General features: G+C 38.8%; 1 protein-coding gene across 1 annotated transcript in view; it reads left to right on the top strand.

Moving 5' to 3' along the window:
* LOC124711670 (N-acetylglucosaminyl-phosphatidylinositol de-N-acetylase) overlaps positions 1-19,162 on the top strand; it is a 114,727-nt gene extending 95,565 nt beyond the window's left edge. The window contains exons 5-6 of the mRNA XM_047241862.1: positions 13,323-13,453; positions 18,302-19,162. Of these exons, the coding sequence (XP_047097818.1) occupies positions 13,323-13,453; positions 18,302-18,439 (269 nt within the window). The 3' untranslated portion in view covers positions 18,440-19,162. The remainder of the gene's footprint in view (positions 1-13,322; positions 13,454-18,301) is intronic.
* The last annotated feature ends 6,402 nt before the right edge of the window (positions 19,163-25,564 follow it).

The raw sequence follows: 25,564 nt of genomic DNA on the forward strand, positions 1-25,564 counted from the left end.
GCATCACCCGATTTAATTTGACTGCATTCCATTATCCTCGTTTTGCTTTTGTTGATGTTCATCTTATATCCTCCTTTCAAGACACTGTCCATTCCGTTCAACTGCTCTTCCAAGTCCTTTGCTGTCTCCAACAGAATTACAATGTCATCGGCGAACCTCAAAGTTTTTACTTCTTCTCCATGAATTTTAATACCTACTCCGAATTTTTCTTTTGTTTCCTTTACTGCTTGCTCAATATACAGATTGAATAACATCGGGGAGAGGCTACAACCCTGTCTCACTCCTTTCTCAACCACTGCTTCCCTTTCATGCCCCTCGACTCTTATAACTGCCATCTGGTTTCTGTACAAATTGTAAATAGCCTTTCGCTCCCTGTATTTTACCCCTGCCACCTTTAGAATTTGAAAGAGATTATTCCAGTCAACATTGTCAAAAGCTTTCTCTAAGTCTACAAATGCTAGAAACTTAGGTTTGCCTTTTCTTAATCTTTCTTCTAAGATAAGTCGTAAGGTTAGTATTGCCTCACGTGTTCCAACATTTCTACGGAATCCAAACTGATCTTCCCCGAGGTCCGCTTCTACCAGTTCTTCCATTCGTCTGTAAAGAATTCGTGTTAGTATTTTACAGCTAGATAGTGTAGTAGTGTGCAATAAATACAAACTATGCCACATGCCAAGAAATTCAATAAAAGTAAATTCTGTGGTAACCAGTTCACAAGAAAAGCAAGCCACACTGTGGAAAGTAACCTATGTATCAGTTCTTCAGGGAAGAAACTGCCACATAGCATGCCTCTTGGTGATTCAAATTTTTGTGTTAACAATGACGCTCTTTGTAGTGGATTTGTTGTTGTTGCTGCTGTGGGCATCTTATCTTCTTTGATAAAGGAAGTGGCGAAACGTAAACAGTGTGATGGTGTAGGCTCTCTGGAAATAACTGAACAATGACTGCAGCTCATGGTCTCGCGGTCGCGTTCTCGCTTCCAGGTTCGATTCCTGGTGGTGTTCAGGGATTTTCATCTGCCTCTAGATGACTGAGTGTTTGTTTTGTCCGCATCATTTCATCATCATTCATGAAAGTGTCAAGTTTGGATTAAGCAAAAATTGGGAATTTGTACGGGCGCTGATAACCATGCAGTTGAGTGCCCCACAAACCAAACATCATCACCATCATCATCATCATAACTGAACAACAAAATAGCAGGAAGGGTTTAGCGCCAAAATTAGTTGTTCTATGTAGATCCTGCAATAAATCTACCTCGAAAATGACTTCTAAAACTGTGCATAATTCATATGATGTGAATTTGGTGTTAGTGTATGCAATGTGTGCAATAAGGAAAGGAAAAAAGGCTGCTCAAACGTCTTGTGGTTTGATGGGCCTTTGTCCTCCTTCCAGTAGGTTCAGCAAGTACATAAAAATACTTTTAGTTGTGTCTAAAGCATCAATGAAACGTGCAGTAGAAGAAACTGTAAAGATTAGTGGAATGACGGACATTGCTGTTGCACTTGATGGGACATTGCAACATTGAGGACATCGTTCCTTCAATGGTGTTGTAAGTGCTACTTCTCTGGAGAATGGAAAAGTTGATGTTGAGTGCTTATCTAAGTACTGCCACACCTGCCATGGTAACACTGAAGGACATATTGAACATCAGTGTTCTAAAAATTATTATGGTTACAGTGGAGGTTGTAATACACAAAAAAATGTAAATAAATAAAATTGAATATGAATACGTTTGTTATTGTCACTGTTGCATTTCGAAATCTTTTCTGTCATCTTACTTTCTCTTTCTGTTTTTGAATGAAGCAACCATGGGTTAAAGCTTGAATTTTGTGTGTTTGTGTCTCTTATCAACATACCAACGCTTTTGTTTGGTAAGTTACATCACTTTTTTTTTTTTTTTTTAATATGAATATAGTTGCATTGTTAAAATGTTCTGTGGTTATTGGCATTCTTTTGGGCATCGGACTTCCTTACATTTTTGTTGAAGCTGCAGGCGGTGGAGGACTCCGGGACACCAGCGCTTGTCGTAATCACGAAAATCCTCTTCCTGTAACTTTCCTCTTCATTTACTTCAACAAATAAAATGTTTGATATGGTTCTTTAACATTACTTTATTCACTCACACATACAATACATTGACATCACAATACTTCATCTCTAAAATCGCACATCCTCATCGTCCTTCTACATATGAGAGAGTTTGACTGTGTCTGTCAAAAAAAAAAGAACTGTACAACAAAATGAATGAGAAAATGTTTTCATTTGTCTGCACCTTACCGCGCATTCATAATTAATGTTTTTGCCAACCCTCTGGTTACTCGGTGTTTCAATTTTTTTGTTTTTTAATAAATCTTAATTTTATGGCATCCTGGGGGCCTTTCATCATGTTCTTATACAAGATATAGAGTGTGATGGACCTCTAAAAATATTTCAGAGGTCACTGCCCGTTCATAACATTAGATATATGAAGTACCTAGGCGATGGGGACTCTAAAGCTTTCAGTAAAATTAATGAGTTCAATGTTTATGGTCGTACCTTGGTAACAAAACTGGAATGTTGTGGACATTTGCAAAAGAGGATGGGTGCTAGATTGAGGAAGCTACAAAGAGAAATGGAAGGAAAGTTGCTATCTGATCGAAAATCTCTGTCTGGCCGAGGCAAATTGACAGAAACTGAAATAGACAGTCTTCAGTGTTGTTATGGACTGGCCATTAGACGAACTACACCTCTGAATGATGTTACAGCAATGAGAAAAGCTGTATGGGCCACCTACTTTCATAAGTTGTCCACAGATGACCACCCTGTTCACGGACTTTGTCCTAAAGAAGCAGGTTCTTGGTGTGATTACCAAAAAGCAAAAGAAAGTGGTCAAATATACAATTAAAAAGCGTTCGCTACCTGAGCCTGTTATGACTGAAATAAAACCAATTTTTAGAGACCTGAGTGACCCTGTTTTGCTTAGTAAACATCTTCATGGGGGCACTCAGAATACAAATGAAAGTTTCAAACTTTGCATATGGGAAAGATTACCCAAGAATGTTTTTGTAGGATTAAATACATTAAAAGTTAGTGTACTAGATGCAGTGATACGTTTCAATGATGGAGAGATAGGAAGGTTGAAAGTCCTGAGAAAATTAGGCATAAAATGTGACTCTAATATGGAAGATCAATTGCTTGCGTGTGACAGACAGTGGGTGCATGAAGCTGAATCGCTCTTCAAGTTACCAAAGGAGCAAGAAGTGCTAGAATGAATGCCAAGAGGAAGCTTGAAGATGAAGAAATTTTACAGGATGAAGACTATGCTTCAGGAATGTTCTGAGGCATGGTTTAATTGGACTCATATCGTCATTCGCAGTTTCCCGCAAATTGTATTTTTAAAAATTCAGGTACAAATATTTCCTAAAGTTTATAAAGCATTTCTTTAAATTTTTTCTGTAACTTGCAATAGTCCGTAGTTATGTAGTAGACCTAAGCTTTATTGCAGAGTCAACTAAATTATAGAAAAATAACATTTTATTAGGAAAAAAATTATAAAAATTAAAATGTAAGATGTGGTAATTTTTTATCATTTTGATATACATATTTAGGTGGAATTAAATAGGTCTGGTACCACAGTCATCATGTCATACATATCTGGTAAAAATTTGGTCTCCTTCAAATGCATAACATTGGATTAAATGGTACCTCAATTTGAGGAAGCATTGTGGAAAAAAATTGCATCAATTTCTTTGTAATTTTTTAAATAGCCCTAAACAAGTTCAAAAATATTCAAAATACTTCTAATCTGTTTAGAAAGTATGCTGCTTTACCTGTTATCAACAAAAAGTCTGTAAAACATATACATTATAAACAGTGCCTGAAAGAAATAGGTGTTGATTTTTACATAATATTGAGCTGGGAAAGTACCCTGTATCCTTACGAGCTATAAGGACTTGTCCAACAGAAGAGATGTGTTTTACAGTAACAAAGATGAACAAGAGCTCATAGCTCTTAAGGTATGTACTTTAGAGCTCAGCTTCACTGGACCTTTTTTGTCTTTATTTTGGTCCATACAACCTCCTCCCAAAATACGGAAAGCAAAAAGCTTGCAGTAGAAAGGGCTCATTTTCGGAGGAAGCAAAGTGATTTTCATATATAACTTTAGGTTGTCATTTCCAGACCAGGGTCCCTTACCTCAAATTGGTGCATTTACCCTACGTCCCTGAAAGTTTGTGACACTGTCACAGAATCACCCTATTTACTGGGCGTGAATAGCTTCAAATGTTGAGTGATCACGATGAAGGACCCGGAGATGCCACACACTCATTATCAGCATCTGACAGAGCTCAAAAAGGATCCTTATTCTGTATCTCCATTTGCCTGGCTACACGTCGTGGTTCCATCAGAGGCATGCCCTCTACTACCCACATTCTGCGGTACTCAACAATATTCCAAAGAATTTACAAAGCAAAAGAGTTTACAAACTTTCTTGACAGAAGAAGAATCTTTACCACATTATATCATTATTTTATAAATGAATCCAGAAATAGATTTAATAATTAATGTTAGATTGTGCAATCAATAATAGGAATTTTAAGTATGCCAGATATTTCGTAATTTCAGATATTTCTAAAAGAAGAGTAATTTTAACTCTACATGCAGAGTACTAACAAATTGATTTCTTTTTACATATTTTAGCCCGAAACATAACACATCGTATACAAAATCATATGAAGTTCATTCAGTTAAACAGCTGATATAATGTTCACCTTTACAAGAAGTGATAGTATACATGGTATCGGTTATTTCTATATAAAAAAAAGGTAGTGTTAGAGGATGGTGTCCCATTACACCCTGCTGTCTCTGATAGGAAAAGATATGCCTGTGTTGGGACTGGAGCAGATATGTAGGATGGGGAGAGGGTGGGGAGGGCTGTATCAGACAGTTCCTGCACCTGGGTCTTCCATAGGGGGATTACCTATGTGGCAAGGGACTGGCAGTAGGTGTGGCTTAATGATGGAATAAGATACTTTTTGGATTGGGTGGGCAGTGAAATACCATTTTGGAAGGGGTGAGCACTGTTTGTAGGATATAGAACGTTCCTCATTTCCAGGCAGAAATCCTGGCGAAGGATATGTTGCAGGCATTTTATAATATGAGGATTTATGCCCAGAAATGAGAAACATCCTACATCATATAAACAGTCCTCACCCCCTTCCCAAGTGGTATTTCACCACTCACACAATCTACAAAGTATCTTATTCCATCCCAATGCCATTTGTACTCCCAATGCCTTGCAACATAGGACATGCTCTTGTGGAAGACCCAGATGCAGGGCCTGTATGATACATGCATCCAACACATCCTTCTCCAGTTCCAACACATATCTTCTCCTGTCAGAGGCAGGTTCACCAACAAAAGCAGTCATGTTACATACCAACTCTATTGGCGGCCCAAGACTTTGCGAGCTAACGTAACAAAGATGTTTGGGCTCACATGTGGTTCATCATTGTGGAAATGTCATGCCCCAAACTCATCTAGGGGTTGAACCGCACGTGTTGCATTACACACCCTACATCAGACATTTGTGACCCTTTGGTTAAATTGCCTGGCTGATGGCAAGTTTGCGAAATACAAAGTTAATATAACATACAAAACTTTGGGAACTAAATTAACGGTTCATAAATGATGTAGGCCACACAGTTGCGAATTGGTTAGAATAATGTTTATTCAGACAGCAAACTAATAGCGAAAGTGGTCGTATTTAGAATTACTGTTAAACTCGAGCCCATATCCATTTGACACAGTTCGATCATTCACAATCTCCTCATGAATTGCAAGTTCATTACTCCACATTATTAACTACATGAAAAGTTAGAGTTTACGCCAGGCACGTGGCTGCTCACCGCTCAGAGACTAAGACCCACGATACCACACAATGTGAAATTTTCAAAGTCGTTTCACTTCCTAGCTGCCTAAAGACCGACTGTTCATGTTCGCGTCTCTACCAGCACTCGCCCTTTGGTGTCTAGACCAGAACTGCCCACTGTCTGTATCCGACTTCATTTCCCACACACCGAACATCTTTGCTCAACTGACTAGTGCAGTTCCCTTTCCTGAAGCTGTCCATCTGATTGGCTACAGCTTACTCTACACTACTTTACGTTTTAGCATATTTAAATAATCAAAGCTTGACCACTTTCACGTTCTAAATAAAGTAACAATAATATCCATTACATAATAAATGTAAAATTCTTTTACATAAAACCAATAGAATTTCCTTCTTAACCTTGAATGCCATGGCCAGTAGCTCCGCACCAATGTGCTTTCTGATAAATAGATCAAGAACAAAAGTAAGTATTATGCACTAAACTTCACAACAAATATTCCATTACCTAATGATTCAGTAAGGTGTCTTGCTGTCATCGTTCAGTGTGTTTTGTGTGGAGGAAATGATGATCTCATGCTTAACTGAAAATACTGATAATTTAAATTTACTATATCTTTTAACTAAACGAAGTTACAGAGTTGATATTTACAACATTTGTCATTTTAATGATGCGCTTATATATGAACTGTCGATCATTAAGATCAACTAAAGCGTTCAGATTTTAGCTCTGAGATCTTTGTTACAAACTTGTGAATTTCACTTTAACAGTAAATTGTAAACTATTATAGATACAATCAATACTAAAGTTTTATTAGGATCACCATGACATTTTATGGAGGATAGCAAATTAAAATTACTGTGGCTTGATTCCCTCCATTACTACAGAATTAAATAGTTTTCATAAATGTTTCCCTTTATGGCCAATCTTAGGTCTGCCATATTTAACACTGCTACACCTCCTTGGCCACAAACGGATTCTACTGTGTTTCCCTATGATGTAAGTTCTCGTCTTTCTCACTTGTACACTACAGCACTTAGGCCCCAATAGACAACAGACACCTGTGCGTTTCTCTCTCTCGTGGTGAATCTCCGCCATTTGTGGCATCCGGTCCTGGACGACATGGTTCATTTCACAATTCCTGCATGGTGACTCATTCGGCCATATACTTTTATGAGAGCGAAATACTCGTTTAAATCACAACTTTCAGCATAAGGAGTCACCCTCATTCTGCCAATGGCCTTGTTGAAGGGGGCGAAGGAGCAAACAGAGTTTCAGGGTACACTCATGTCCTTGGGGTGGGAAACTGCCATTAAAAGTAAAATAATTGGCAAACATCAACAGCATGAGGACGCAGAAAGAACAGAAACCACTGCATTAAACATACATAACATGTATCCATAGGACATGTGTCCTGTAATTGAAAAAGTGTCATGATCTCTTCATTGGCAAAAGATTCTGGAATAGTCCCCTCATTCGTATCTCTGGGAGGGGACTGCCGGGGAGGAGGTGACCATGAGAAAAAGACTGAATAATCAATGGAAGGAAAACTTTCTATGAGTCGGGGTCTGGAATGTCAGAAGCTTGAATGCTGTAGGGAAGCTATACAATCTGAAAAGGGAAATGCAAAGGCTCAGTCTAGATACAGTAGGGGTCAGTGAAGTGAAATGGAAAGAAAACAGGGATTTCTGGTCGGATGAGAATAGGGTAATATCAGCAGTAGCAGAAAATGGTTTAATGTGGGTATTATTCTTTATGAATAGGAAGGTAAGGCAGAGAACAAGTTATTGTGAACATTACAGTGATAGGGCTGTTGTGATCAGAATCGACAGCAAACCAACACTGACAATGATAGTACAGGTAAGCATACTGATATCACAAGCTGAAGATTGAGAGAGAGAGAAAGTATATGAGGTTATTGAAAAGGTAATACAATAGTAAAATGACATGAAAATCTAATAATGATGGGGGCCTGGAATGCAGTTGTAGGGGAAGGAGTAGAAGAAAAGGTTACAGGAGAATGTGGGTTTGGGATGAGGAATTAGAGGGGAGAAAGATTGAGTTCCGTACTAAATTTCAGCTGGTAATGGCAATACTCAGTTCAAGAATCACAAGAGGAGGAGGTATACTTGGAAAAGGCTGGGTGATATCGAAAGATTACATCAAGGTCAGACAAAAATTCTGAAATCAGATACTGGATTGTTAGACTTACCCAGGAGCAGATGAAGACTCACCACAATTTAATAGTGATGAAGAGTAGGTTGAAGTTTAAGAGATTAATCAGGAAGAATCAATTAGCAAAGATGTAGGATACAGAAGTACTAAGGAATGGAGAGACACGCTGGAAGCTCTCTAAGGCTGTGAATACAGCAATAAGGAGAAGTGCAGTAGGCAGTACAGTTGAAGAGGAATGGACATCTCTAAAAAGAGTAGTCACAGAAGTTGGTAAGAAAAACATAGTTACAAAGAAGGTTATTGCAAAGAAACCATGGGTAACAGAAGAAATACTTCAGCTGATCGATGAAAGAAGTAAGTACAAAAATGTTCTGTGAAAATCAGGAGTACGGAAATACAAGTCACTGAAAAATGAAGTAAGTAGGAAGTGCAGGAGAGAGCAGATAAGTGGAAAGAGCACATTGAAGGCCTCTATGAGGGGGAAGATTGGTCTGAAGTGATAGAAGAAGAAACAGGAGTGAATTTAGAAGAGATAGGGAATCTAGTATTAGAATCGGAATTTAAGAGAGCTTTGAAGGGCTTAAGACCAAATAAAGCAGAAGGGATAGATAGCATTCCATCAGAATTTCTAAAATCATTCGGGGAAGTGGCAACAAAATGACTATTCACATTGATGGGTAGAATGTATGAGTCTGGTGACATACCATCTGACTTTCAGAAAAATATCGTCCACCCAATTCTGAAGACTGCAAGAGCTGACAAGTGGAAGAATTATCGCACAATCAGCTCAATAGTTGCTGCATCCAAGTTGCTGACAAGGATAATATACAGAAGAATGGAAAAGTAAATTGAGGATGGGTTAGATGATGATCAGTTTGGCGTCAGAGAGGCAATTCTGACATTGTGGTTGATAATGGGAGCAAGAATAAAGAAATATCGAGACATATTCATATGCTTTGTCGACCTGGAAAAAGTTTGACAATATAAAGTGGTGCAATATGTTCAAAATTCTGAGAAAATAGGGGTAAGCTATAGGAAGAAATAGGTAGTACACTACTGACCATTAAAATTGCTACACCACGAAGATGACATGCTACAGACGCAAAATTTAACCAACAGGAAGAAGACGCTGTGATATGCAAATGATTAGCTTTTCAGAGCATTTACACAAGTTTGGCGCCAGTGGCGACACCTACAACATGCTGACATGAGGAAAGTTTCCAACCGATTTCTCATACACAAACAGCAGTTGACGGCGTTGCCTGGTGAAACGTTGTGATGCCTCGTGTAAGGAGGAGAAATGCGTACAATCACATTTCCGACTTTGTTAAAGGTCAGATTGTAGCCTATTGTGATTGCGGTTTATCATATCACGACATTGCTGCTCGCTTTGGTCGGGTTCCAGTGACTGACTGTTAGCAGAATATGGAATCGGTGGGTTCAGGAGGGTAATACGGAACGCCGTGCTGGATCCCAACGGCCTCGTGTCACTAGCACTCGAGATGACAGGCATCTTATCCGCATGGCTGTAACGGATCGTGCAGCCACGTCTCGATCCCTGAGTCAACAGATGAAGACGTTTGCAAGACGACAACCATCTGCACAAACAGTTCGATGACATTTGTAGCAGCATCGACTATCAGCTCGGAGACCATGGCTGCGGTTACCCTTAACGCTGCATCACAGACACGAGTGCCTGTGATGGTGTACTGAATGACGAACCTGGGTGTACGAATGGCAAAATGTCATTTTTTCGGATGAATCCAGGTTTTGTTTACAGCGTCATGATGGTCGCATCCGTGTTTGGCGACATCGCGCTGAACGCACATTGGAAGTGTATTCATCATCGCCATACTGGCGTATCACCCGGCATGATGGTATTGGGTGCCATTGGTTACACGTCTCGGTTACCTCTTGTTCGCATTGACGGCACTTTGAACAGTGGACGTTACATTTCAGATGTGTTACGACCCGTGGCTCTACCCTTCATTCGATCCCTGCAAAACCCTACATTTCAGCAGGATAATGCATGAATGCATGTTGCAGGTCCTGTATGGGCCTTTCTGGATACAGAAAATGTTCGACTGCTGCCCTGGCCAGCACATTCTCCAGATCTCTCACCAATTGAAAACGTCTGGTCAATGGTGGCCGAGCAACTGGCTCGTCACAAAATGCCAGTCACTACTCTTGATGAACTGTGGCATTGTGTTGAAGCTGCATGGGCAGCTGTACCTGTACAAGCCATCCAAGCTCTGTTTGACTCAACACCTAGGCGTATCAAGGCCGTTATTATGGCCAGAGGTGGTTGTTCTGGGTACTTATTTCTCAGGATCTATGCGCCCAAATTGCGTGAAAATGTAATCACATGTCAGTTCTAGTATAATATATTTGTCCAATGAATACCTGTTTATTATCTGCATTTCTTCTTGGTGTAGCAATTTTAATGGCCAGTAGTGTATAATATGTACAAGAGCCAAGAGGGAATAATAAGAGTGGATGACCAAGAACAAATTGCTTGGATTAAAAAGGGTGTATGACAGTCTTTCACTCATTACTGTTCAATCTGTACATCGAACAATCAATGATGGAAATAAAAGAAAAGTTCATAAATAGAATTATAATTCAGGGTGAAAGGATATCAATGATACAATACGCTGATGACATTGCTATCCTGAGTGAAAGTGAAGAATAATTATGTGATATGCTGAATAGAATGAAGAGTGTAATGAGTTCAGAATATGGATTCGGAGTAAATCGAAGAAAGACAAAAGTAATGAGAAGTAGCAGAAAGAAACTTAACATCAGAATTGGTGGTGATGAAGTTAAGGAATTCTGCTACCTAGGCAACAAAATAACTAATGACAGATGGAGCAAGGAGGATATCAAAAGCAGACTAACACTGGCAAAAAGGGTGTTCTAGGCAAAGAGAAGTATACTAGTATCTAACATGAGGAAGAAATTTCTAAGAATATATGTTTGGAGCACAGCATTGTGTGGTAGTGAAACATGGATAATGGGAAAACAAGAACAGAAGAGAGCTGAAGCATATGAGCTGTAGTGCTACAGACGAATGTTGAAATTACGTGGATTGATAAGGTAAGAAATGAAGTAGTTCTGCACAGAATTGGAGAGGAAAGGAATATGTGGAAAACACTGACAAGGAGGAGGGCAGGATGACAGGACATCTATTAAGACATTGGGGAATGACTTCCATGGTAATAGAGGGAGCTGTAGAGGGCAGAAACTGTAGAGGAAGACAGATTGAGTACATCCAGCGAATAATTCAGGACATAGGTTGAAAGTGCTACTCTGAGAGGAAGAGGTTGGAACAGGAAAGGAATACATAGTGAGTCACAGCAAACCAGTTTGACGTCAAGCATGTAAGTGAGAAATTGTTTAAAATAGCTTTGAAATTATTTTTAAAGATGGTTGGAACTTGGTAAGTGTTCTCAGTATCGACACTGCATGAGTACAGTATGGGGTAATTTACACTCTGTTTTAAGTGAATGCTAGTTTTTCACGCATTTCAGTGTTTGCCATATCTCCTGAATTATGTGCTATACAATTACATAATTTTGCAGGTATGTTAGTGGTATATGTGGATACTGCTTGTAAATAGAGTTAGTAGTAGCGAAGTAATAAATTAAAACAGGATGCCTGATGTGGCAGTTTTACTGCATGAACAGCAAAAATGTAGTAAGTGATAAACATTTTTCCTTTCATCATTTTGCGGGAGGGAAGGGTGGGTGATGAGAAAAAGTTTTGTAAAGGTTTGAAATTATGTGAAAAGTTTGTTGCAAATCACTAAATGCTCTCATTCTGAAATGCTGAGTGTATATACTCTGAATATTTGCTTGCAGTGAGATAATTGTCTCAAGACATGTATGTAGTTTCTGATTGTAACATATGTTGTACGTGTTACATTTTTAACATAAGATTATATCTCTTAATGAGTAGATTATGGCACCATTTTAAACTTGTAAAATCGGCCAATAACTAGAAAAAATTGAAAATCGGGTTTTTGTTAGCCCTGGAACCCCTTAGCTATGCAATCTGCAACTGGGACTGTGCACCTTAGCCGTGTTGACCATTTAGAAATACAGATATAGGTAAAACCCTAGCATCGGTAAACAAATGATTTGCTGCTGCCACTTTATCTTTGTTACCCAGATGACAACCTCACTGTATTGTTAATTAAGCCAGGTCTGAAGGCTTCTTTTTGTGGTTCCTCTGTGCATTTGACCACATGTCAAGGGGCTCTGTGTGCTCCTGTGGCAATTAGATCCTTTGCAGTGTTCAAATGTTCCCACACCTGCCTTTTTGTTTTAAACACTATGTCAGTACTGTGTTTTGTTAGTACTTTCCTGATTCAATCTGTGGAAATTGAATGGGAGGAAAACTTTTCCCTTAATTAGTTTGTTTTCACTTGAAGCTCCAGATCTAGGCCTACTCTTTGTCAGAGTAGCCTTTTCTCCTGAAGATAGTTCTTCAATGATCAGACTGTTTCAGCAAGAACTGTGGCTCAAAGAAATATGCCTTGTAACGTGGCCTAACGTCCATAAAACAAAATTCCTCAATGATATAGCATGGTAGTCAAAGCACAATACAATAACAAATAGCTAACAGTAAAACGGGCTTCATAGAGAACTGAAATTGAAAGGCTACCATGTGTAGTTCAAACTATTCAAACTGAATTATAGCAAGCAGTGCTTTCTCATTTGTATTTTGCATATCTATTGTGCCATGCGAATGCTTGAAGAATGGATGCATATTTTCATGCATTTCTTCTTCTGTACCTTCTTTAATCATGTGTTATGTTGTGTGTTAATAATTTTGTTGCTGTTTAATGATGTAAATCTTTCCACATTGTCTATGGCCGTCCCGTAAGTATTTGTTCCCTTGCTTGACCTGCACACATATTTGGTAATATGTGTATTCTGTCCAAGTGCTTTAATATCAATACAGTAAATATATTTTTTAAAATACATCTCATAAGTTTTTTAGTGTAAGTGTAACTTTAACGAAACATGATGAGAAATGAGAATAGGACTAAACAATGAAAAATTTCCATTTCTTTTATGAACTTTGAACTGAGTGAACCATAAAATAAAAATGTGTGGAAAGGGGGGGGGGGGGGTGGAGTAGTTATGACACACGTGGAAAAGGAGTAAATAAGTGTGTTTTCATGTAACAGAATAAATTAAAAGGTGTGCCATATAGAATATTTACTTATTTTTATTCTTCTTTTTTTCTAATGTGTATATTTTATAAATTTTGCAGATTGCAGAGCGTACGCCTTGGAATCTATTAATGTAGTGCGGAAATATTCTTGGATCTTAGATGTTCCTTTGAGCTTCTTTCTGTCCACCTATTGGTATATTTTGCCTTCAAATGAGCGCAGAATTCTGAAGGTAAAAAAATATATACATTTTAATATTGTTGTCTGCTATTTCTTTGTATAAAGCTGTAACAAAAGTACTGGATGGATCAGTCTGATTTTTTTATGCCCAGACATCTTTATCATCTCCTACAAAGGCATAAAGGGTGCCGTCAGCTTTTTTACCTTTAAGAATATACAGCACAACATGTAACTGTGCATTCTTAGAGGCCTCAAACCAGATAAAACTAGGGCTACAGCAGTATTTGCATTAAAATCAACCTTCCATGCAAGAGCATGTTCTGAATCATGGGTCAAACCTGGATCACTATCTTGTAGAACCAACACCACCTCCCAATTTGGCCGGCCGTGGTGGCGAAGCGGTTAAAGGCGCTACAGTCTGGAGCCGCGCGGCCGCTACGGTCGCAGGTTCGAATCCTGCCTTGGGCATGGATGTGTGTGATGTTCTTAGGTTAGTTAGGTTTAAGTAGTTCTAAGTTCTAGGGGACTGATGACCTTAGAAGTTAAGTCCCATAGTCCTCAGAGCCACCTCCCAATTTGTTTTATTGGAGGATGGTTGAAAGTTTAGTCTTACTATAAGTCTCTTCTACTTTCCCCAGAATCAAATTTCCACTCTGTAACAGATACATTAATAACTGCTTGCCGCACCATAAGTCAAACTTACTTTTTGGCTATCTAATACTGACATATTTCGGACCAATTCAGATCTTTAGCCAACTAGCTCTTCTCTTTATCAGTGTGGTGGGCTGCTACAAAAGTGTGATGATAAATGAAGGAATTGTGGTTTGCTAATGGAAGATTAGTGGGAGGCAAATACCTGAAGAAAACTTGATAAAACCATGCATTTCCGTCTTATGTGGAGAAAGTTTGTATAGACTGCAAGTTCTTTAGTTATAAACAACTACATACACTGAGGGACACAGAGATACTCTGGCATAATGTTTGCTGTTGTGACAGAAGCAGTAGTTTGTAGGTATCTTCTGTTTCAGCACCACAGCTTAGATAATGTGAAAAAGTTTATAAACATGAAATTTCCGAACTAGTTCCTTAGGACTTTAACAATTAAGAACTGTACAGGCATAATTTGTAACTGTGGTGTATCTGCCAGAGGCAGGAACATAGCCCAGCAGCTCTGATCCTATGCAAATCTTTTGGAAAGGAAGGACTGTCATTTGCCAGGGCTATGATAGACTTCTTTTTGATGACTCCTAGTCACAATACAGCTGTTAATAATATCACACAGAGTCAGAAGTTGCCATTGGCAGTCAGTAAATATTTTCTCGTGTTTTCATGCTCTGTGCTGGACAGAGAAGATACATTTACATATCAGTAAAATGTTTGGGTTGTTATATAAATTAAATTTTGTTAATTACAGTAAAACAATATTGCAATGCAATATGTAATCTGGAAAATAAATTCCATTGATGATTTCTGGCAACAGTGGTGCAATGATCTGCAAGCACAACCGAAAATTTTCTGTCTTCTACGGCTAGTGGAATAGTTCAGTGTGTTGTGTGATTGTCGCTAAGCCTTTTACTGGCTGCAGTACACAGTATGAGTGAGATGCACTGTGTCAGGACATTTGACTATGATGGTATCATAAGGTGTCAGAGACATGTGGAGGCCTCCCAAGTTTAAGGTAAAGCAGACACTGGTCTTATTACTTTTCATCCCTCATCAATGGTGTGCCATGAGGAATTGCATTCAGGGCAAACTAACACCATGAGAATTAACTTCCATGGGCAGCAAAAGTCAGTGACAGGGGTTGCTATCAACTAATGTGAACTGTAACAGCAGATAAGTAGGCCACAATGCTCTGGAGAGCTCAGTAATACTATCAAGACCCATCTCTGCATTAAGGGATACAGAATAAATTGGCCCTTTGTATATCTGTGTCTGGGGAAAATCAAAATCACAGTGCACAGAGATTAATATGGGCACCATAACGCTGCCATTTAATGCTTAAAGCATGGGAAATAATCCCTGCGCTGATGAGTTGCAGTACACTGGTACACATTGAAGCAGGGGGGGGGGGGGGGGGGGGGGGGGGGGGGGGGGGGGGGTATTAGAGTGTCAAATATCACACAAAGTGATGCAGTTTGCTTACCAGGCAGGACACTGTCTTGGCAGATGTTGGGTGTGTTGGGGAGGGGGGGAGTGAGTGAGTTACAAAGGATGAAACAGGTCACCTGATACATCTGCCATTGCTTCTCACCAGTGAATTATACAGGTAACTATTGTCCAACTTTGCAGGTGATCTTAACCTTCAGCACGACAGGCCACCACCATCTTGCTCACAGATTGTGCCAAAATTTGTTTGAGTAATACATCACAGACAAGAAGGTGCTTTGATGGCTCTCTGATTACCTGACTTCAACCCTATTGAAGCATCTGGGATAATGTTCCGTGAACAGAGTGTATCTTGGACCGATCACCAACTGCTTTCCATCCATTGTGGATTGCAGTTGAATAGTCCTCCATCATACTGTCTCCCTAATGTGACTCATGGAGTACATGACATAAACTGACATCTTTATCATCAGAGGAAACTAGGTGCTACACATTATTAGGAAGGTGTGCTTAATTCAGTTACTGATGACTGTATATGCCCTTTTCATTTAGGAGTGGCCTGTGTTTATAAAGACAAGTATAAACATCCATTGCATGGGAGGTTTGGGATGTAATTAAATTTTTCAACTCTTTCACTTCACAACAACGGACTTTCACCATTGGAGCTGTTAAGTTATAGGATGAATGAATGCTCACAGTAAAGGGCAGATTGGTTGTCCAGTTGGAGTGATATGATTTTATGGAAAATATTGGTTAGAGGAACAAAGGTTTGACTGTGTCAACATTTGCATTCTGGTTTCAGTAAATCGCACGAAAAGACCTACGTGACATTGTGGCTGCAAAAATCAAATATTGAAAATTTATGGTCAGTTTATGCCGAAGATGCCCATAGGAAAAACAAAAAATATAACATTTTGATTGCATTGGGTAACCTAATAAAACAAGTTTGAATTTCCACTAGTCCAAAGAGTGAATACAATGTAAAAACCATTGAAACACTAAAAAAACATCTGCTACCTTGGTACATCTAAAGATTGGTGCTATATAAGTTTAATCCCTTTCCAGCTATCAATATAAACATGTCGTGTATCTGGCCTCATGAAAACAATTACAAATTTTGGCTGTATGTACTTAAATGCATTATAATCATTGATGTTATCTGTGTGCTGTTAGTGAGAACATTCAGTAAAGAAAATTTTTTATCACTTTGTCAATATTTGAATTTAAATTTGCCTGCTGCAGTCAACAGTAATAAATATTACAGTAACAACCGAAAGTCAGTTTGTCTCTACCCCTACAGACACACATTCCCAAACTGCAACACAAAGATTTTATTATGATATAGTCTGTGACAAAATAAAATGGAATAAAATGGCTGAATAGGGAGAGAGTGGGGACTAATTTAGAAACCAACTATAGTAAATGACAAAATTCTGAAACAGAAATCTGGCTGCTGGTTGTCCACGGGATGTATAAGATTTGGGGCAAGTTCAGGAAGGAGATAAATGTGTATGAGACGTTATATACTTAGACTTCTGTATTTGCATTTGTGCTGGAATAGCTATTCAGCAGAAATTATTGTGCGTTGGCACCAATTAGAGCGGATACAATAGAAAGGCAACACCACAATAGTGAAACAAGTTGAACAGTACTCCACAAAAGTGTATTGAGTGAAAACAAAGTGACGTTACCTGGGATTGTCATAGATAATGTGTAAATTTATCATTAAATAAAATCCGACTGATAATGTTTAGCACTTGCAGCAAAATGATTCCAAATTATAGTGGAAAAATCAAATGTCTGCAAATTCAGAGATCCCTATAAAAATACTGTAATACCAGATGACCAGCATGTCATTCCCCACAGGAAAAAAAAAATGATTGTCCGTCTATGACATGACATGCATGGCTGTCTAATTTCATACTTAATTGTATGTTCATGCTGGACAAAAGATATAAATTTGTAATACTGCACCAATATGTCACATTTCTGTGTTGATTACAAGAAATAAAATTAATGTTGACATGCTACAAACATTGTCTTTCTGTATGTATACTCCACACCAATTTAGAAGGAACTTTATGAATTAAATATGACTCTTTATTTCTCCATGGATATTTAATTATATTACAATGCTTTCAGTTGCTGGTTCAACACTTGCATCACAAGCCAATAGAAGCAGTGACGAGAGAAAGCTGCATTGTATAGCACAAGAATTCAAATCTGTACCATAGGGAGTTTCAAGCTTGGAAACTGTGACAAAAATCCCACATTCCATAATTGTTTTTCAGCAACTGGCAGTTGAAATCTCTCTTGTGAATTTTAACTGACATTAACTAAAAGTGGCAAAGCAATCAGGCAAATTTTGGCATGTCACATCTGACCATTCCCTTGTAAGTAATGTGTCTCATTATCTCTATGTATTGTAACTCTCTCTTTGTTACAGAAACAGTGTGTCTGTTTGTGCCACACTAAAAAGAGATTGTATAAGCATAAATTGAATGGGAGACAATGAATTAAAGTACATTACTCTGGAAGCAGGTTTTCACAACTTCCAAATCTTTGTGCGTGCAAGGTATAAGACATGTATCTTTGGGTCCATTTTTTTTATTTCTGAGACTTGCGTGTGTGCCTGCGTGCCCCCCCCCCCCCCCCCCCCCTCCCCCCCACACACACACACACACACACACACACACACACACACACACACACACAGAGAGAGAGAGAGAGAGAGAGAGAGAGAGAGAGAGAGAGAGAGAGGACTTTCTAAAAGTGTTTCTTTTTGTTTCAGGCAGCAATGGCAGCACACAAGTCCCAGTACGTATGGTTCCGTAAACTGTACATGGCTTTCTCAAGGTACACAGTTATGAACACATTGAAAGAAATTGAAATAATTGATCTTGAATTAGATCTCGAATTGGATGATTGAAATACAACAATCTCTTTGTCCCACATGGAATTTGGCAGCTACCACAAAAGACTACAGTTTGATAATTGTCAACATTATATTACACTGTCATGTAGCTGTGGATGTGAAGACAAGTAATGTAACATTTATTTTTCTGTTTATACTGGACCATTCACTGCCATTATGAATTGGAGAGGTCCAATGAAAGAATGAAGTCACGCTCTTATTCTACTTCCCATGTTGAAATATTTATAAACTTTTGTATTTTAAAGTTGAGCAGTGTAGCTAACTGGTTAATGTGAAAATACATTACCATTGTCTTGAGGAGGCTAGGATTGTAAAGCAGTTTTGCAGGACTGTATGTGATATAGACATCCTTTTTATAGTGTGCTTAAGAGTGAGTTTGTTATGTATTATGTTGATTTATTTTGGTTAATTTTGGTTAATTTTAAACTACTGAAATTTAATAATACCCTCCACACTTGTATTATGGAAGACAAATTAAAACCAGTAGAATAAGTAATTGAGAAATTTAATAGTAAACCACTGTCTCCTATAATGCCACTAAAATTTGTTGTTCCCTTATGTTTTTATCTTATAAAATGTCGTAAGTTAATGTAATTTTGATGAGAGCCTCCTACAGGATTATCACAGTACAAATGTGTAAGAACTGTTTTTTTGTAATGCTCACGTTGAACTGTTACCTTTTATTGATGTAGAAGTGCAATAAAGAATTTCTCACAATCAGGTTCTATTCGGCACATTCCCTGAATGATTACACAGTTTTCTATATAGACAGAGGTTATACAGTCTATGTAACCTCTAAGATGATTTTCTAACCACCCAGCCTCAGTCATCACACAATATGGCTATTGCGCATATGAAATAAAGCCATCTCTCCCTGGAAAACACCAAAGTGCAGCAAGCAACACACCAAAATCGGCACATGATAACCAATTCTGTGGAGCCCATCAAGTGAATGTTAAACAAACATAGGATTAAAACCATCTTTTGGTCGCCTAAGGAAGTCAATGAGGTGTTGCTCCCTGTAAAAGGTAGTCAAGGCTTTAAAGAGCTGTGGTATTTATAATATTCCAGTTACATGGGGCAGTCTACTTCAACCCTCTCTCAGTAACTTGTGATGAATGTCAGCTGTACTCCATATACAGAAATCTAGAAAAATCTGCTGTTATCCAACACAGCCTTAGGAATAAAAACATATTCAAGCCCACACTTCAGGCTGCTGGCACTCGATCATCGAGGAGCCTGTGGAAATTTAGTGAACGTACTGGATTTGCACTAAACAATACCTGGAAGAGGTTACGTGGCTGAGAGAGACTTCATAAGAGTATGTGCTATACATTATTATGAGTAATAACTGAAACAAAGCACTGTGAGAGACATTCCATCATTGGTGCCAACATAATTTCTGGTCTCAGTGGACTCTAATGCATCTGTTACTCCTTGGATCTCAAGTTCTTTCCAGGTGAAGATTTCATGATTATTGTGAAATGCTAAGATTTTTCGTAGTGAATTAGCATAGCAAGTGCACCATCAAGAATTTATATCTCCTGCTTTTTGTTTAATGAATTTGTTTTTGTGTTGTCAACTATCCTCTGCTCAAGTGCCATGTTTCTGAATATCTTTAACATATGTTAATTTGAATTGTTGCCATCATTGTTTCTCGTCAGAAACAGCTATCACTCACAGCTCGACATGTGGATCACATAGTGATTTTGATATTATTATTTTGCTTTGTTCTTTATCAAGAGTCTGTCTAATTGCCAAAATTGTAAGATGTCCATGGTGCGCAATTCCCACATGTATTTTGAGGACAAAGGCGAACAGAGTAAGAGCAACTGTGTGTCGCAACTAGTAAATATAACTATTTAATGTATGAATATAGTGAAATTAATCTGAAGAGAATGTTGTAAAACTTCAGTTACTGTGTACCAGTCATGGACAACCATTGGTGACCCATGGGCCTGATTCGCGTAATTACTTAAGCTTGTGGGCTGCCTCATCACGTGACACACCATCAGCGCTCGTAGTGCATAAAGTCAGAACTGTGGCACCCATGATAGTATTGTTTATAGGATAATGCACCAACATGAAGTACCGCATTCTTGACGTTCCTTGCCAACAAATTATGCCTCAAAACATGCATTTTTGAGAGTACGTTCATTTTATGCCTGCCCTGTCTTCAAGTGTTTAGTTATTTGTGCATTGAGAACATTGTTATTTTGGAAGTGCTGTCTTACAAACATCCGGCCTGCTGGTTGCCCACCCATACCATGTACCTTCAAAACAGTCTCACTAGGAGACAGAAATTTGTATTCAATGAATTCTCCATGTAAAAACAGCAGAAGGACTACAGAAAAGGTGAAGATTCAGATGGAAAATTTTAGTATAGGTGAGATTTTTTTTGATAATTTAACAAAATCCGTTCATCACCGAGAAATGGGTACGATTACCACATGTATAGTGTACGAAAGAGGAATCCAGACACCATGTGGAAGTGGAAAGAGGGCAGTGGTATGTCATATTAGGAATGAAGATGGGTTAGTGCAAAATACTGACTTGTGCTTTGCAGAGTTCAAAGGTGTTGCAGATCATTTGAATATTAAAGCAAGACACTGTAAGAGTGGTTCAGGGAAATACTTGAAAAGCTATCCAGTAGATCTGTGTTTGTAGTAGCTCAAGTCATTTATTGCTGAATGATACATCCAGTACCAAAAAAAAATCATCTTGGAATGGATGAAAAACTACACTGACTGGTTTTGAAACGGTAACAAAGCGTTTTCATATAATGCCATGTCTAGCAACAAATTTATGTCATCACTTTTACTGGAACATTCTTAGACCAATTCAAGCAACAAGAATTCCATTACGAGAGCAGATTGCACTCATTGCACAGATAAATTAAATTTTTGTGGTTGTCTGCAAATTCAATGTGATTGTAGTTATGTGGGGAAAGGAGATGAGGACTTGATAGGCCTAGTAAAAAAATCTACAGCAGTGACACTGCGCTCTGAAAAAAATTGTTAGGAGGAATTTGAGTCGTGAACAAACTCAAAAATGGCATATGCACAAAGTATTTTGACATGGCGATGTAACCATTGCTGATTCGGGTAGATGCTTATGACAGTAGCCAGATGTAAGGCAGCAACATAAAAAATTAAAGTGGGCAGCTTTTTTATCACTTTGTCCCACTAAATCTATTCCAGCTAATCACATACGTCAAAGTTTGTATTTGCATGTTCATTTAGTCAGTGTAATATCATGTTCATGTGCTATAATCTATTTTATTCCTGAAAGGCTTTATTCTATACCATTTGCATGTGACAACCACAATCAAAGCAATCTGTTTTAAAACATGAAAACAGAATGCTGAATTGTGTTTGCAGAATAGGCACTTGTAACAAATTACATTTGCAACAGTGTATTAGTTTTCACAATTATGCTGAACTGCAGTCTTGCATAGATTAGGACTGGTAAGAAATTTCTTCAAAGTTAACAAATATGGTGATTATTTGTAGGTAATGAAATGGTAAGCTATCAGTGAATGTTCTAGCTTTGTGATGTTTTCTCAACCAGAACAGAAAGCATGTTAATCCCAAATGAAGCCTTGTGCATTAGATATTGTTTTAAAAAAAAGGAAGAAAGAAAAGAAAAAAACACTAATCTGTGAAGTCACCAGTGCCCTTCCATGAAATAGACAGTTTGGTTAAAATCTATTAAATCAACAATAAATTTCCAACTAACATAGCATAATAAACAAAAATGTAAAGTAGAAGTTTTATATATGCAGAGTCGTAAATGACAGTCAATGATATGCACAGGAAAATAACTGTAAATAAAATCAGGTATAAAATACCATGACAGATACATTTAAAAGGGGATAGTTTAATGTGGCAAGGTGACCCAACCAGTCTGCAGCACAGTAAAATGTCACCCCTAATATTTTTGGAAGGAGCCCCTGATGACACATACAAACTTAAAACATGTACCGCGCTCGGCATTTAAAATAGAGGTCAGGTCCTGTGGAGACAAAGATCTGCCATCAGAACATCAAATAAAATTCACTAAATTAAAATATGCTGTATTGGCATCTGTGTAATGCATCTTTGGTGCACTGACAGATCCTCCCATGATCAGAGAAAGCAATGTGTCAAGGGACAATGCCCCATTCTTAGCCTTCTAAGGGCTACTGCTTCAGCTCATTATGGTCTCAAGGAGGTTAACCACAGTCGCACTGTAGATTTCACTGACTGCAGCTTACTGCTCATTACTTATAGCCACTGAGCATCTGACCAACACATGGTGTTGTGGATTGTGAGACTGCCAGCAGGGAGTCTGTACAGTCAGCAGGAAGTTGAAGGGAGAAGGTCTCCTGGCAGCTGCATCAGTGAGTTCATTTTTGCAAACCTCTTGTGCCATTTTTTGCAAACCTCTTGTGCTGCAAACCCCACCAGAAAATTATTACCTTCTCCTGCCTTTGTAAGAGAAGAAAAGTTTCTTTTATATCTTGGGTCATCCTACCCATTGAGTACATTCGTACAATAGCAAGACGGGCTCTTTAGGAACCAGAGCAGATAAATAATTTCTTGCCACAGTGATATCTCGTTTGCTCTAGTGCCCTCAGCATACTAAGGATAGCAAATAATGCTGCTTAGTAATATGAAAACTGCTCTGGGAGCCCTGTCCTGAGGAAAAATTCAGTGAACATGACTGAGCAGCTGATAAAGTCCCTTTGCCTAGATCAGTCAGCGTAAACACTAATATAATCTGGTTGATGATTTAAAATCTTGTAAAATTTAGCTTTAAAAATGTAATCTAAGGTACAATTCTTCCTGCACTTCCTTAATTCCAAAATTAACCAAGGCCTCTCTGATATGAAGAGGGATTCGCTACTCAGCCCTGGCTTTGGACCTTAATTCCATCCACCTGTAGTACCTCAACGCTCTACCTTGCACATGTCCCAAATGATGTCATTTCCTGCAGATAGTTATTGAACAGACATTCCAGTCATGGCAACGCAGTGGAGAAGGATGCTAGCGATTCGGAACAGACAGAGAAGACATTGAATGGACAGTGGGGCGCCCACCAGTCTTTGCGTGTTAAGCTAGAAACCGGGATTGCATGATAAACTCCTGTAAACATCCTAATACTCGCATAGTGTACTGCACCCAGCATTCTAAAGCCTTGGTAATCATTAAATGTAGCGTCTGTATTCAAGCCGAGGTCATGTGAAGGCTTACATAAGATAGGAGCAGATGTGCCCAGTCTGCTCCACACGATATATGACTGACACATTTTAAAACATTTAAAACCCTTAGGCATCTTAATTTCAGGTCTCTAAGGCGTGGCAGCCATGTTAGTCTTCCATCAGAACTCGGGCCGAGATTTGATTTGAACATGTAGATAAAAACAACAGCAGTCCAAGCCCAATATTGTCTGCACCAAAACACGTTTTATTGTGCAATTTCACTCCCTGTGGTTCTAGCAAAGCCAACCAGTGCCCTTAAAGTGTAGTAAAAGGCCCTTTACTAGTTGTTTATTAGACAGGATTCCGTCAGGGGTTGATGACCCAAATGTTCTGTGTCTTTTGATCTCTAGTGCTTCACACTGGAAGATGAGATGTGGTGTGGTTTCATCACTCATCTCACAGCCAACACATGTACCATGAGTTTACTCTGTGTCCTGTTCAGGCTCAGGATTACAGAACTTTTCTTAACGCATGGCTTTGGCATCATGAGCTTGCCATATTTTTGTTTTTGGATCATAGTCCAGTATTCTACATTCTGCCTCCTGATCCTAGTTCTGATTTAACCATTGTGTTAGTCATGGTTACGACAGGTTCTGGCCTCGTAAATGGAGTCATCGCACCTGTCCTGGCCAGCCTATCAGTTTATTCATTGCCAATTATCCTTATCAACCAGGGGCTCATTGCAGGTTTGCCCTGCTGCGTTCCTCTAGTCACACAAGGACTTTGTTGCAGTGTGCAACAGTCTTTCATCTCATTGCAGCAGCTGATAGAGATTTCAGAGCTGCTTGGCTGTCAATAAATGTAGATGCTATGATCTTTTTAGTGCCTACACAAATTCTCCTCTGTGCACGCCCTGATAGTGGATATTTCCGCCTGAAAACTGTGGCCCTAGTCTAGGCTGTACTGCCTGTACTCTGGCTCCAAATCTGTTTTCGACCGGTCAGTAAACCAGACTGTCTCCTGCATAGTGTCGTGGTTTATTCTTCCACTGCTTCCCACTTGCAATTGTTACATGGAAAGTTTTATTGAAACAGTTGAATGTTATTGTGTAGTCAGCTGGCATTTCCCCTGACCATTTCTATATTTATACATTCCATCCTATTGATATTCAGTTATTTCCAGTTTTTAGCCTGTATGCCCCTACTGCTGCTTCCATTTTAAACCACAGGTGTAATGGAGGCACGTCCAACATGTTCTCCAACCTAGCCGTGAGTGTGCTGCTAATTCTGCCTGTTATGGCTAAGCAGGCCAGTCTTTGCATCTTGCCAAGCTCCTTAGCAGCCACCTTACTTTAGCCCCATAATTTCCATAGGTCTTATTACAGCAGTGTATATCCAGCATATACCCCTGGGGTATAGATTAAGTTTTTCCATAGGCTCTTTCTATTGCTCTTATAGAATACCTTTTGCCTTGGAAAATATATTATTTCTGTGAGGGGGTCCATGATAGTTTCACATCCAAGGTTACCCCTAGATACTTCACTACCACCTCTCTAGGTAGAGTTTCATTAAGAAGCTTAAGATTCCAGTGTGGGAGTTGGATATGCTTCCTCATGAACAGTACAACAAGTTTTATTGAGGCTGATCCTTAGGTCTTTTTTTCTGTACCAGTTTTACACAGTGTTCAGTGCACACTGTGCCATAGTTCTAACAACAATAGTGGGGACTTAACACCACTTTACAGGTATTGATCACCACATCCTCATGAATCATGGTGGCTTCTACCTTTCTTCTGCTCAACATGGTCTTAATCCACCTATGTTTGGTGGTCTCAATGCCATATTCTTCTGTAGCAGTTCTGGCCATGGGTTTGAAGCTTGTATTGCAACCCCCTCTCCCCTGGCACTGTGCACACGACATCCAGGACGATGCAGAGAG

The sequence above is a fragment of the Schistocerca piceifrons genome, chromosome 8 (genome assembly GCF_021461385.2).
Source record: "Schistocerca piceifrons isolate TAMUIC-IGC-003096 chromosome 8, iqSchPice1.1, whole genome shotgun sequence".
Lineage (NCBI taxonomy): Eukaryota > Metazoa > Arthropoda > Insecta > Orthoptera > Acrididae > Schistocerca > Schistocerca piceifrons.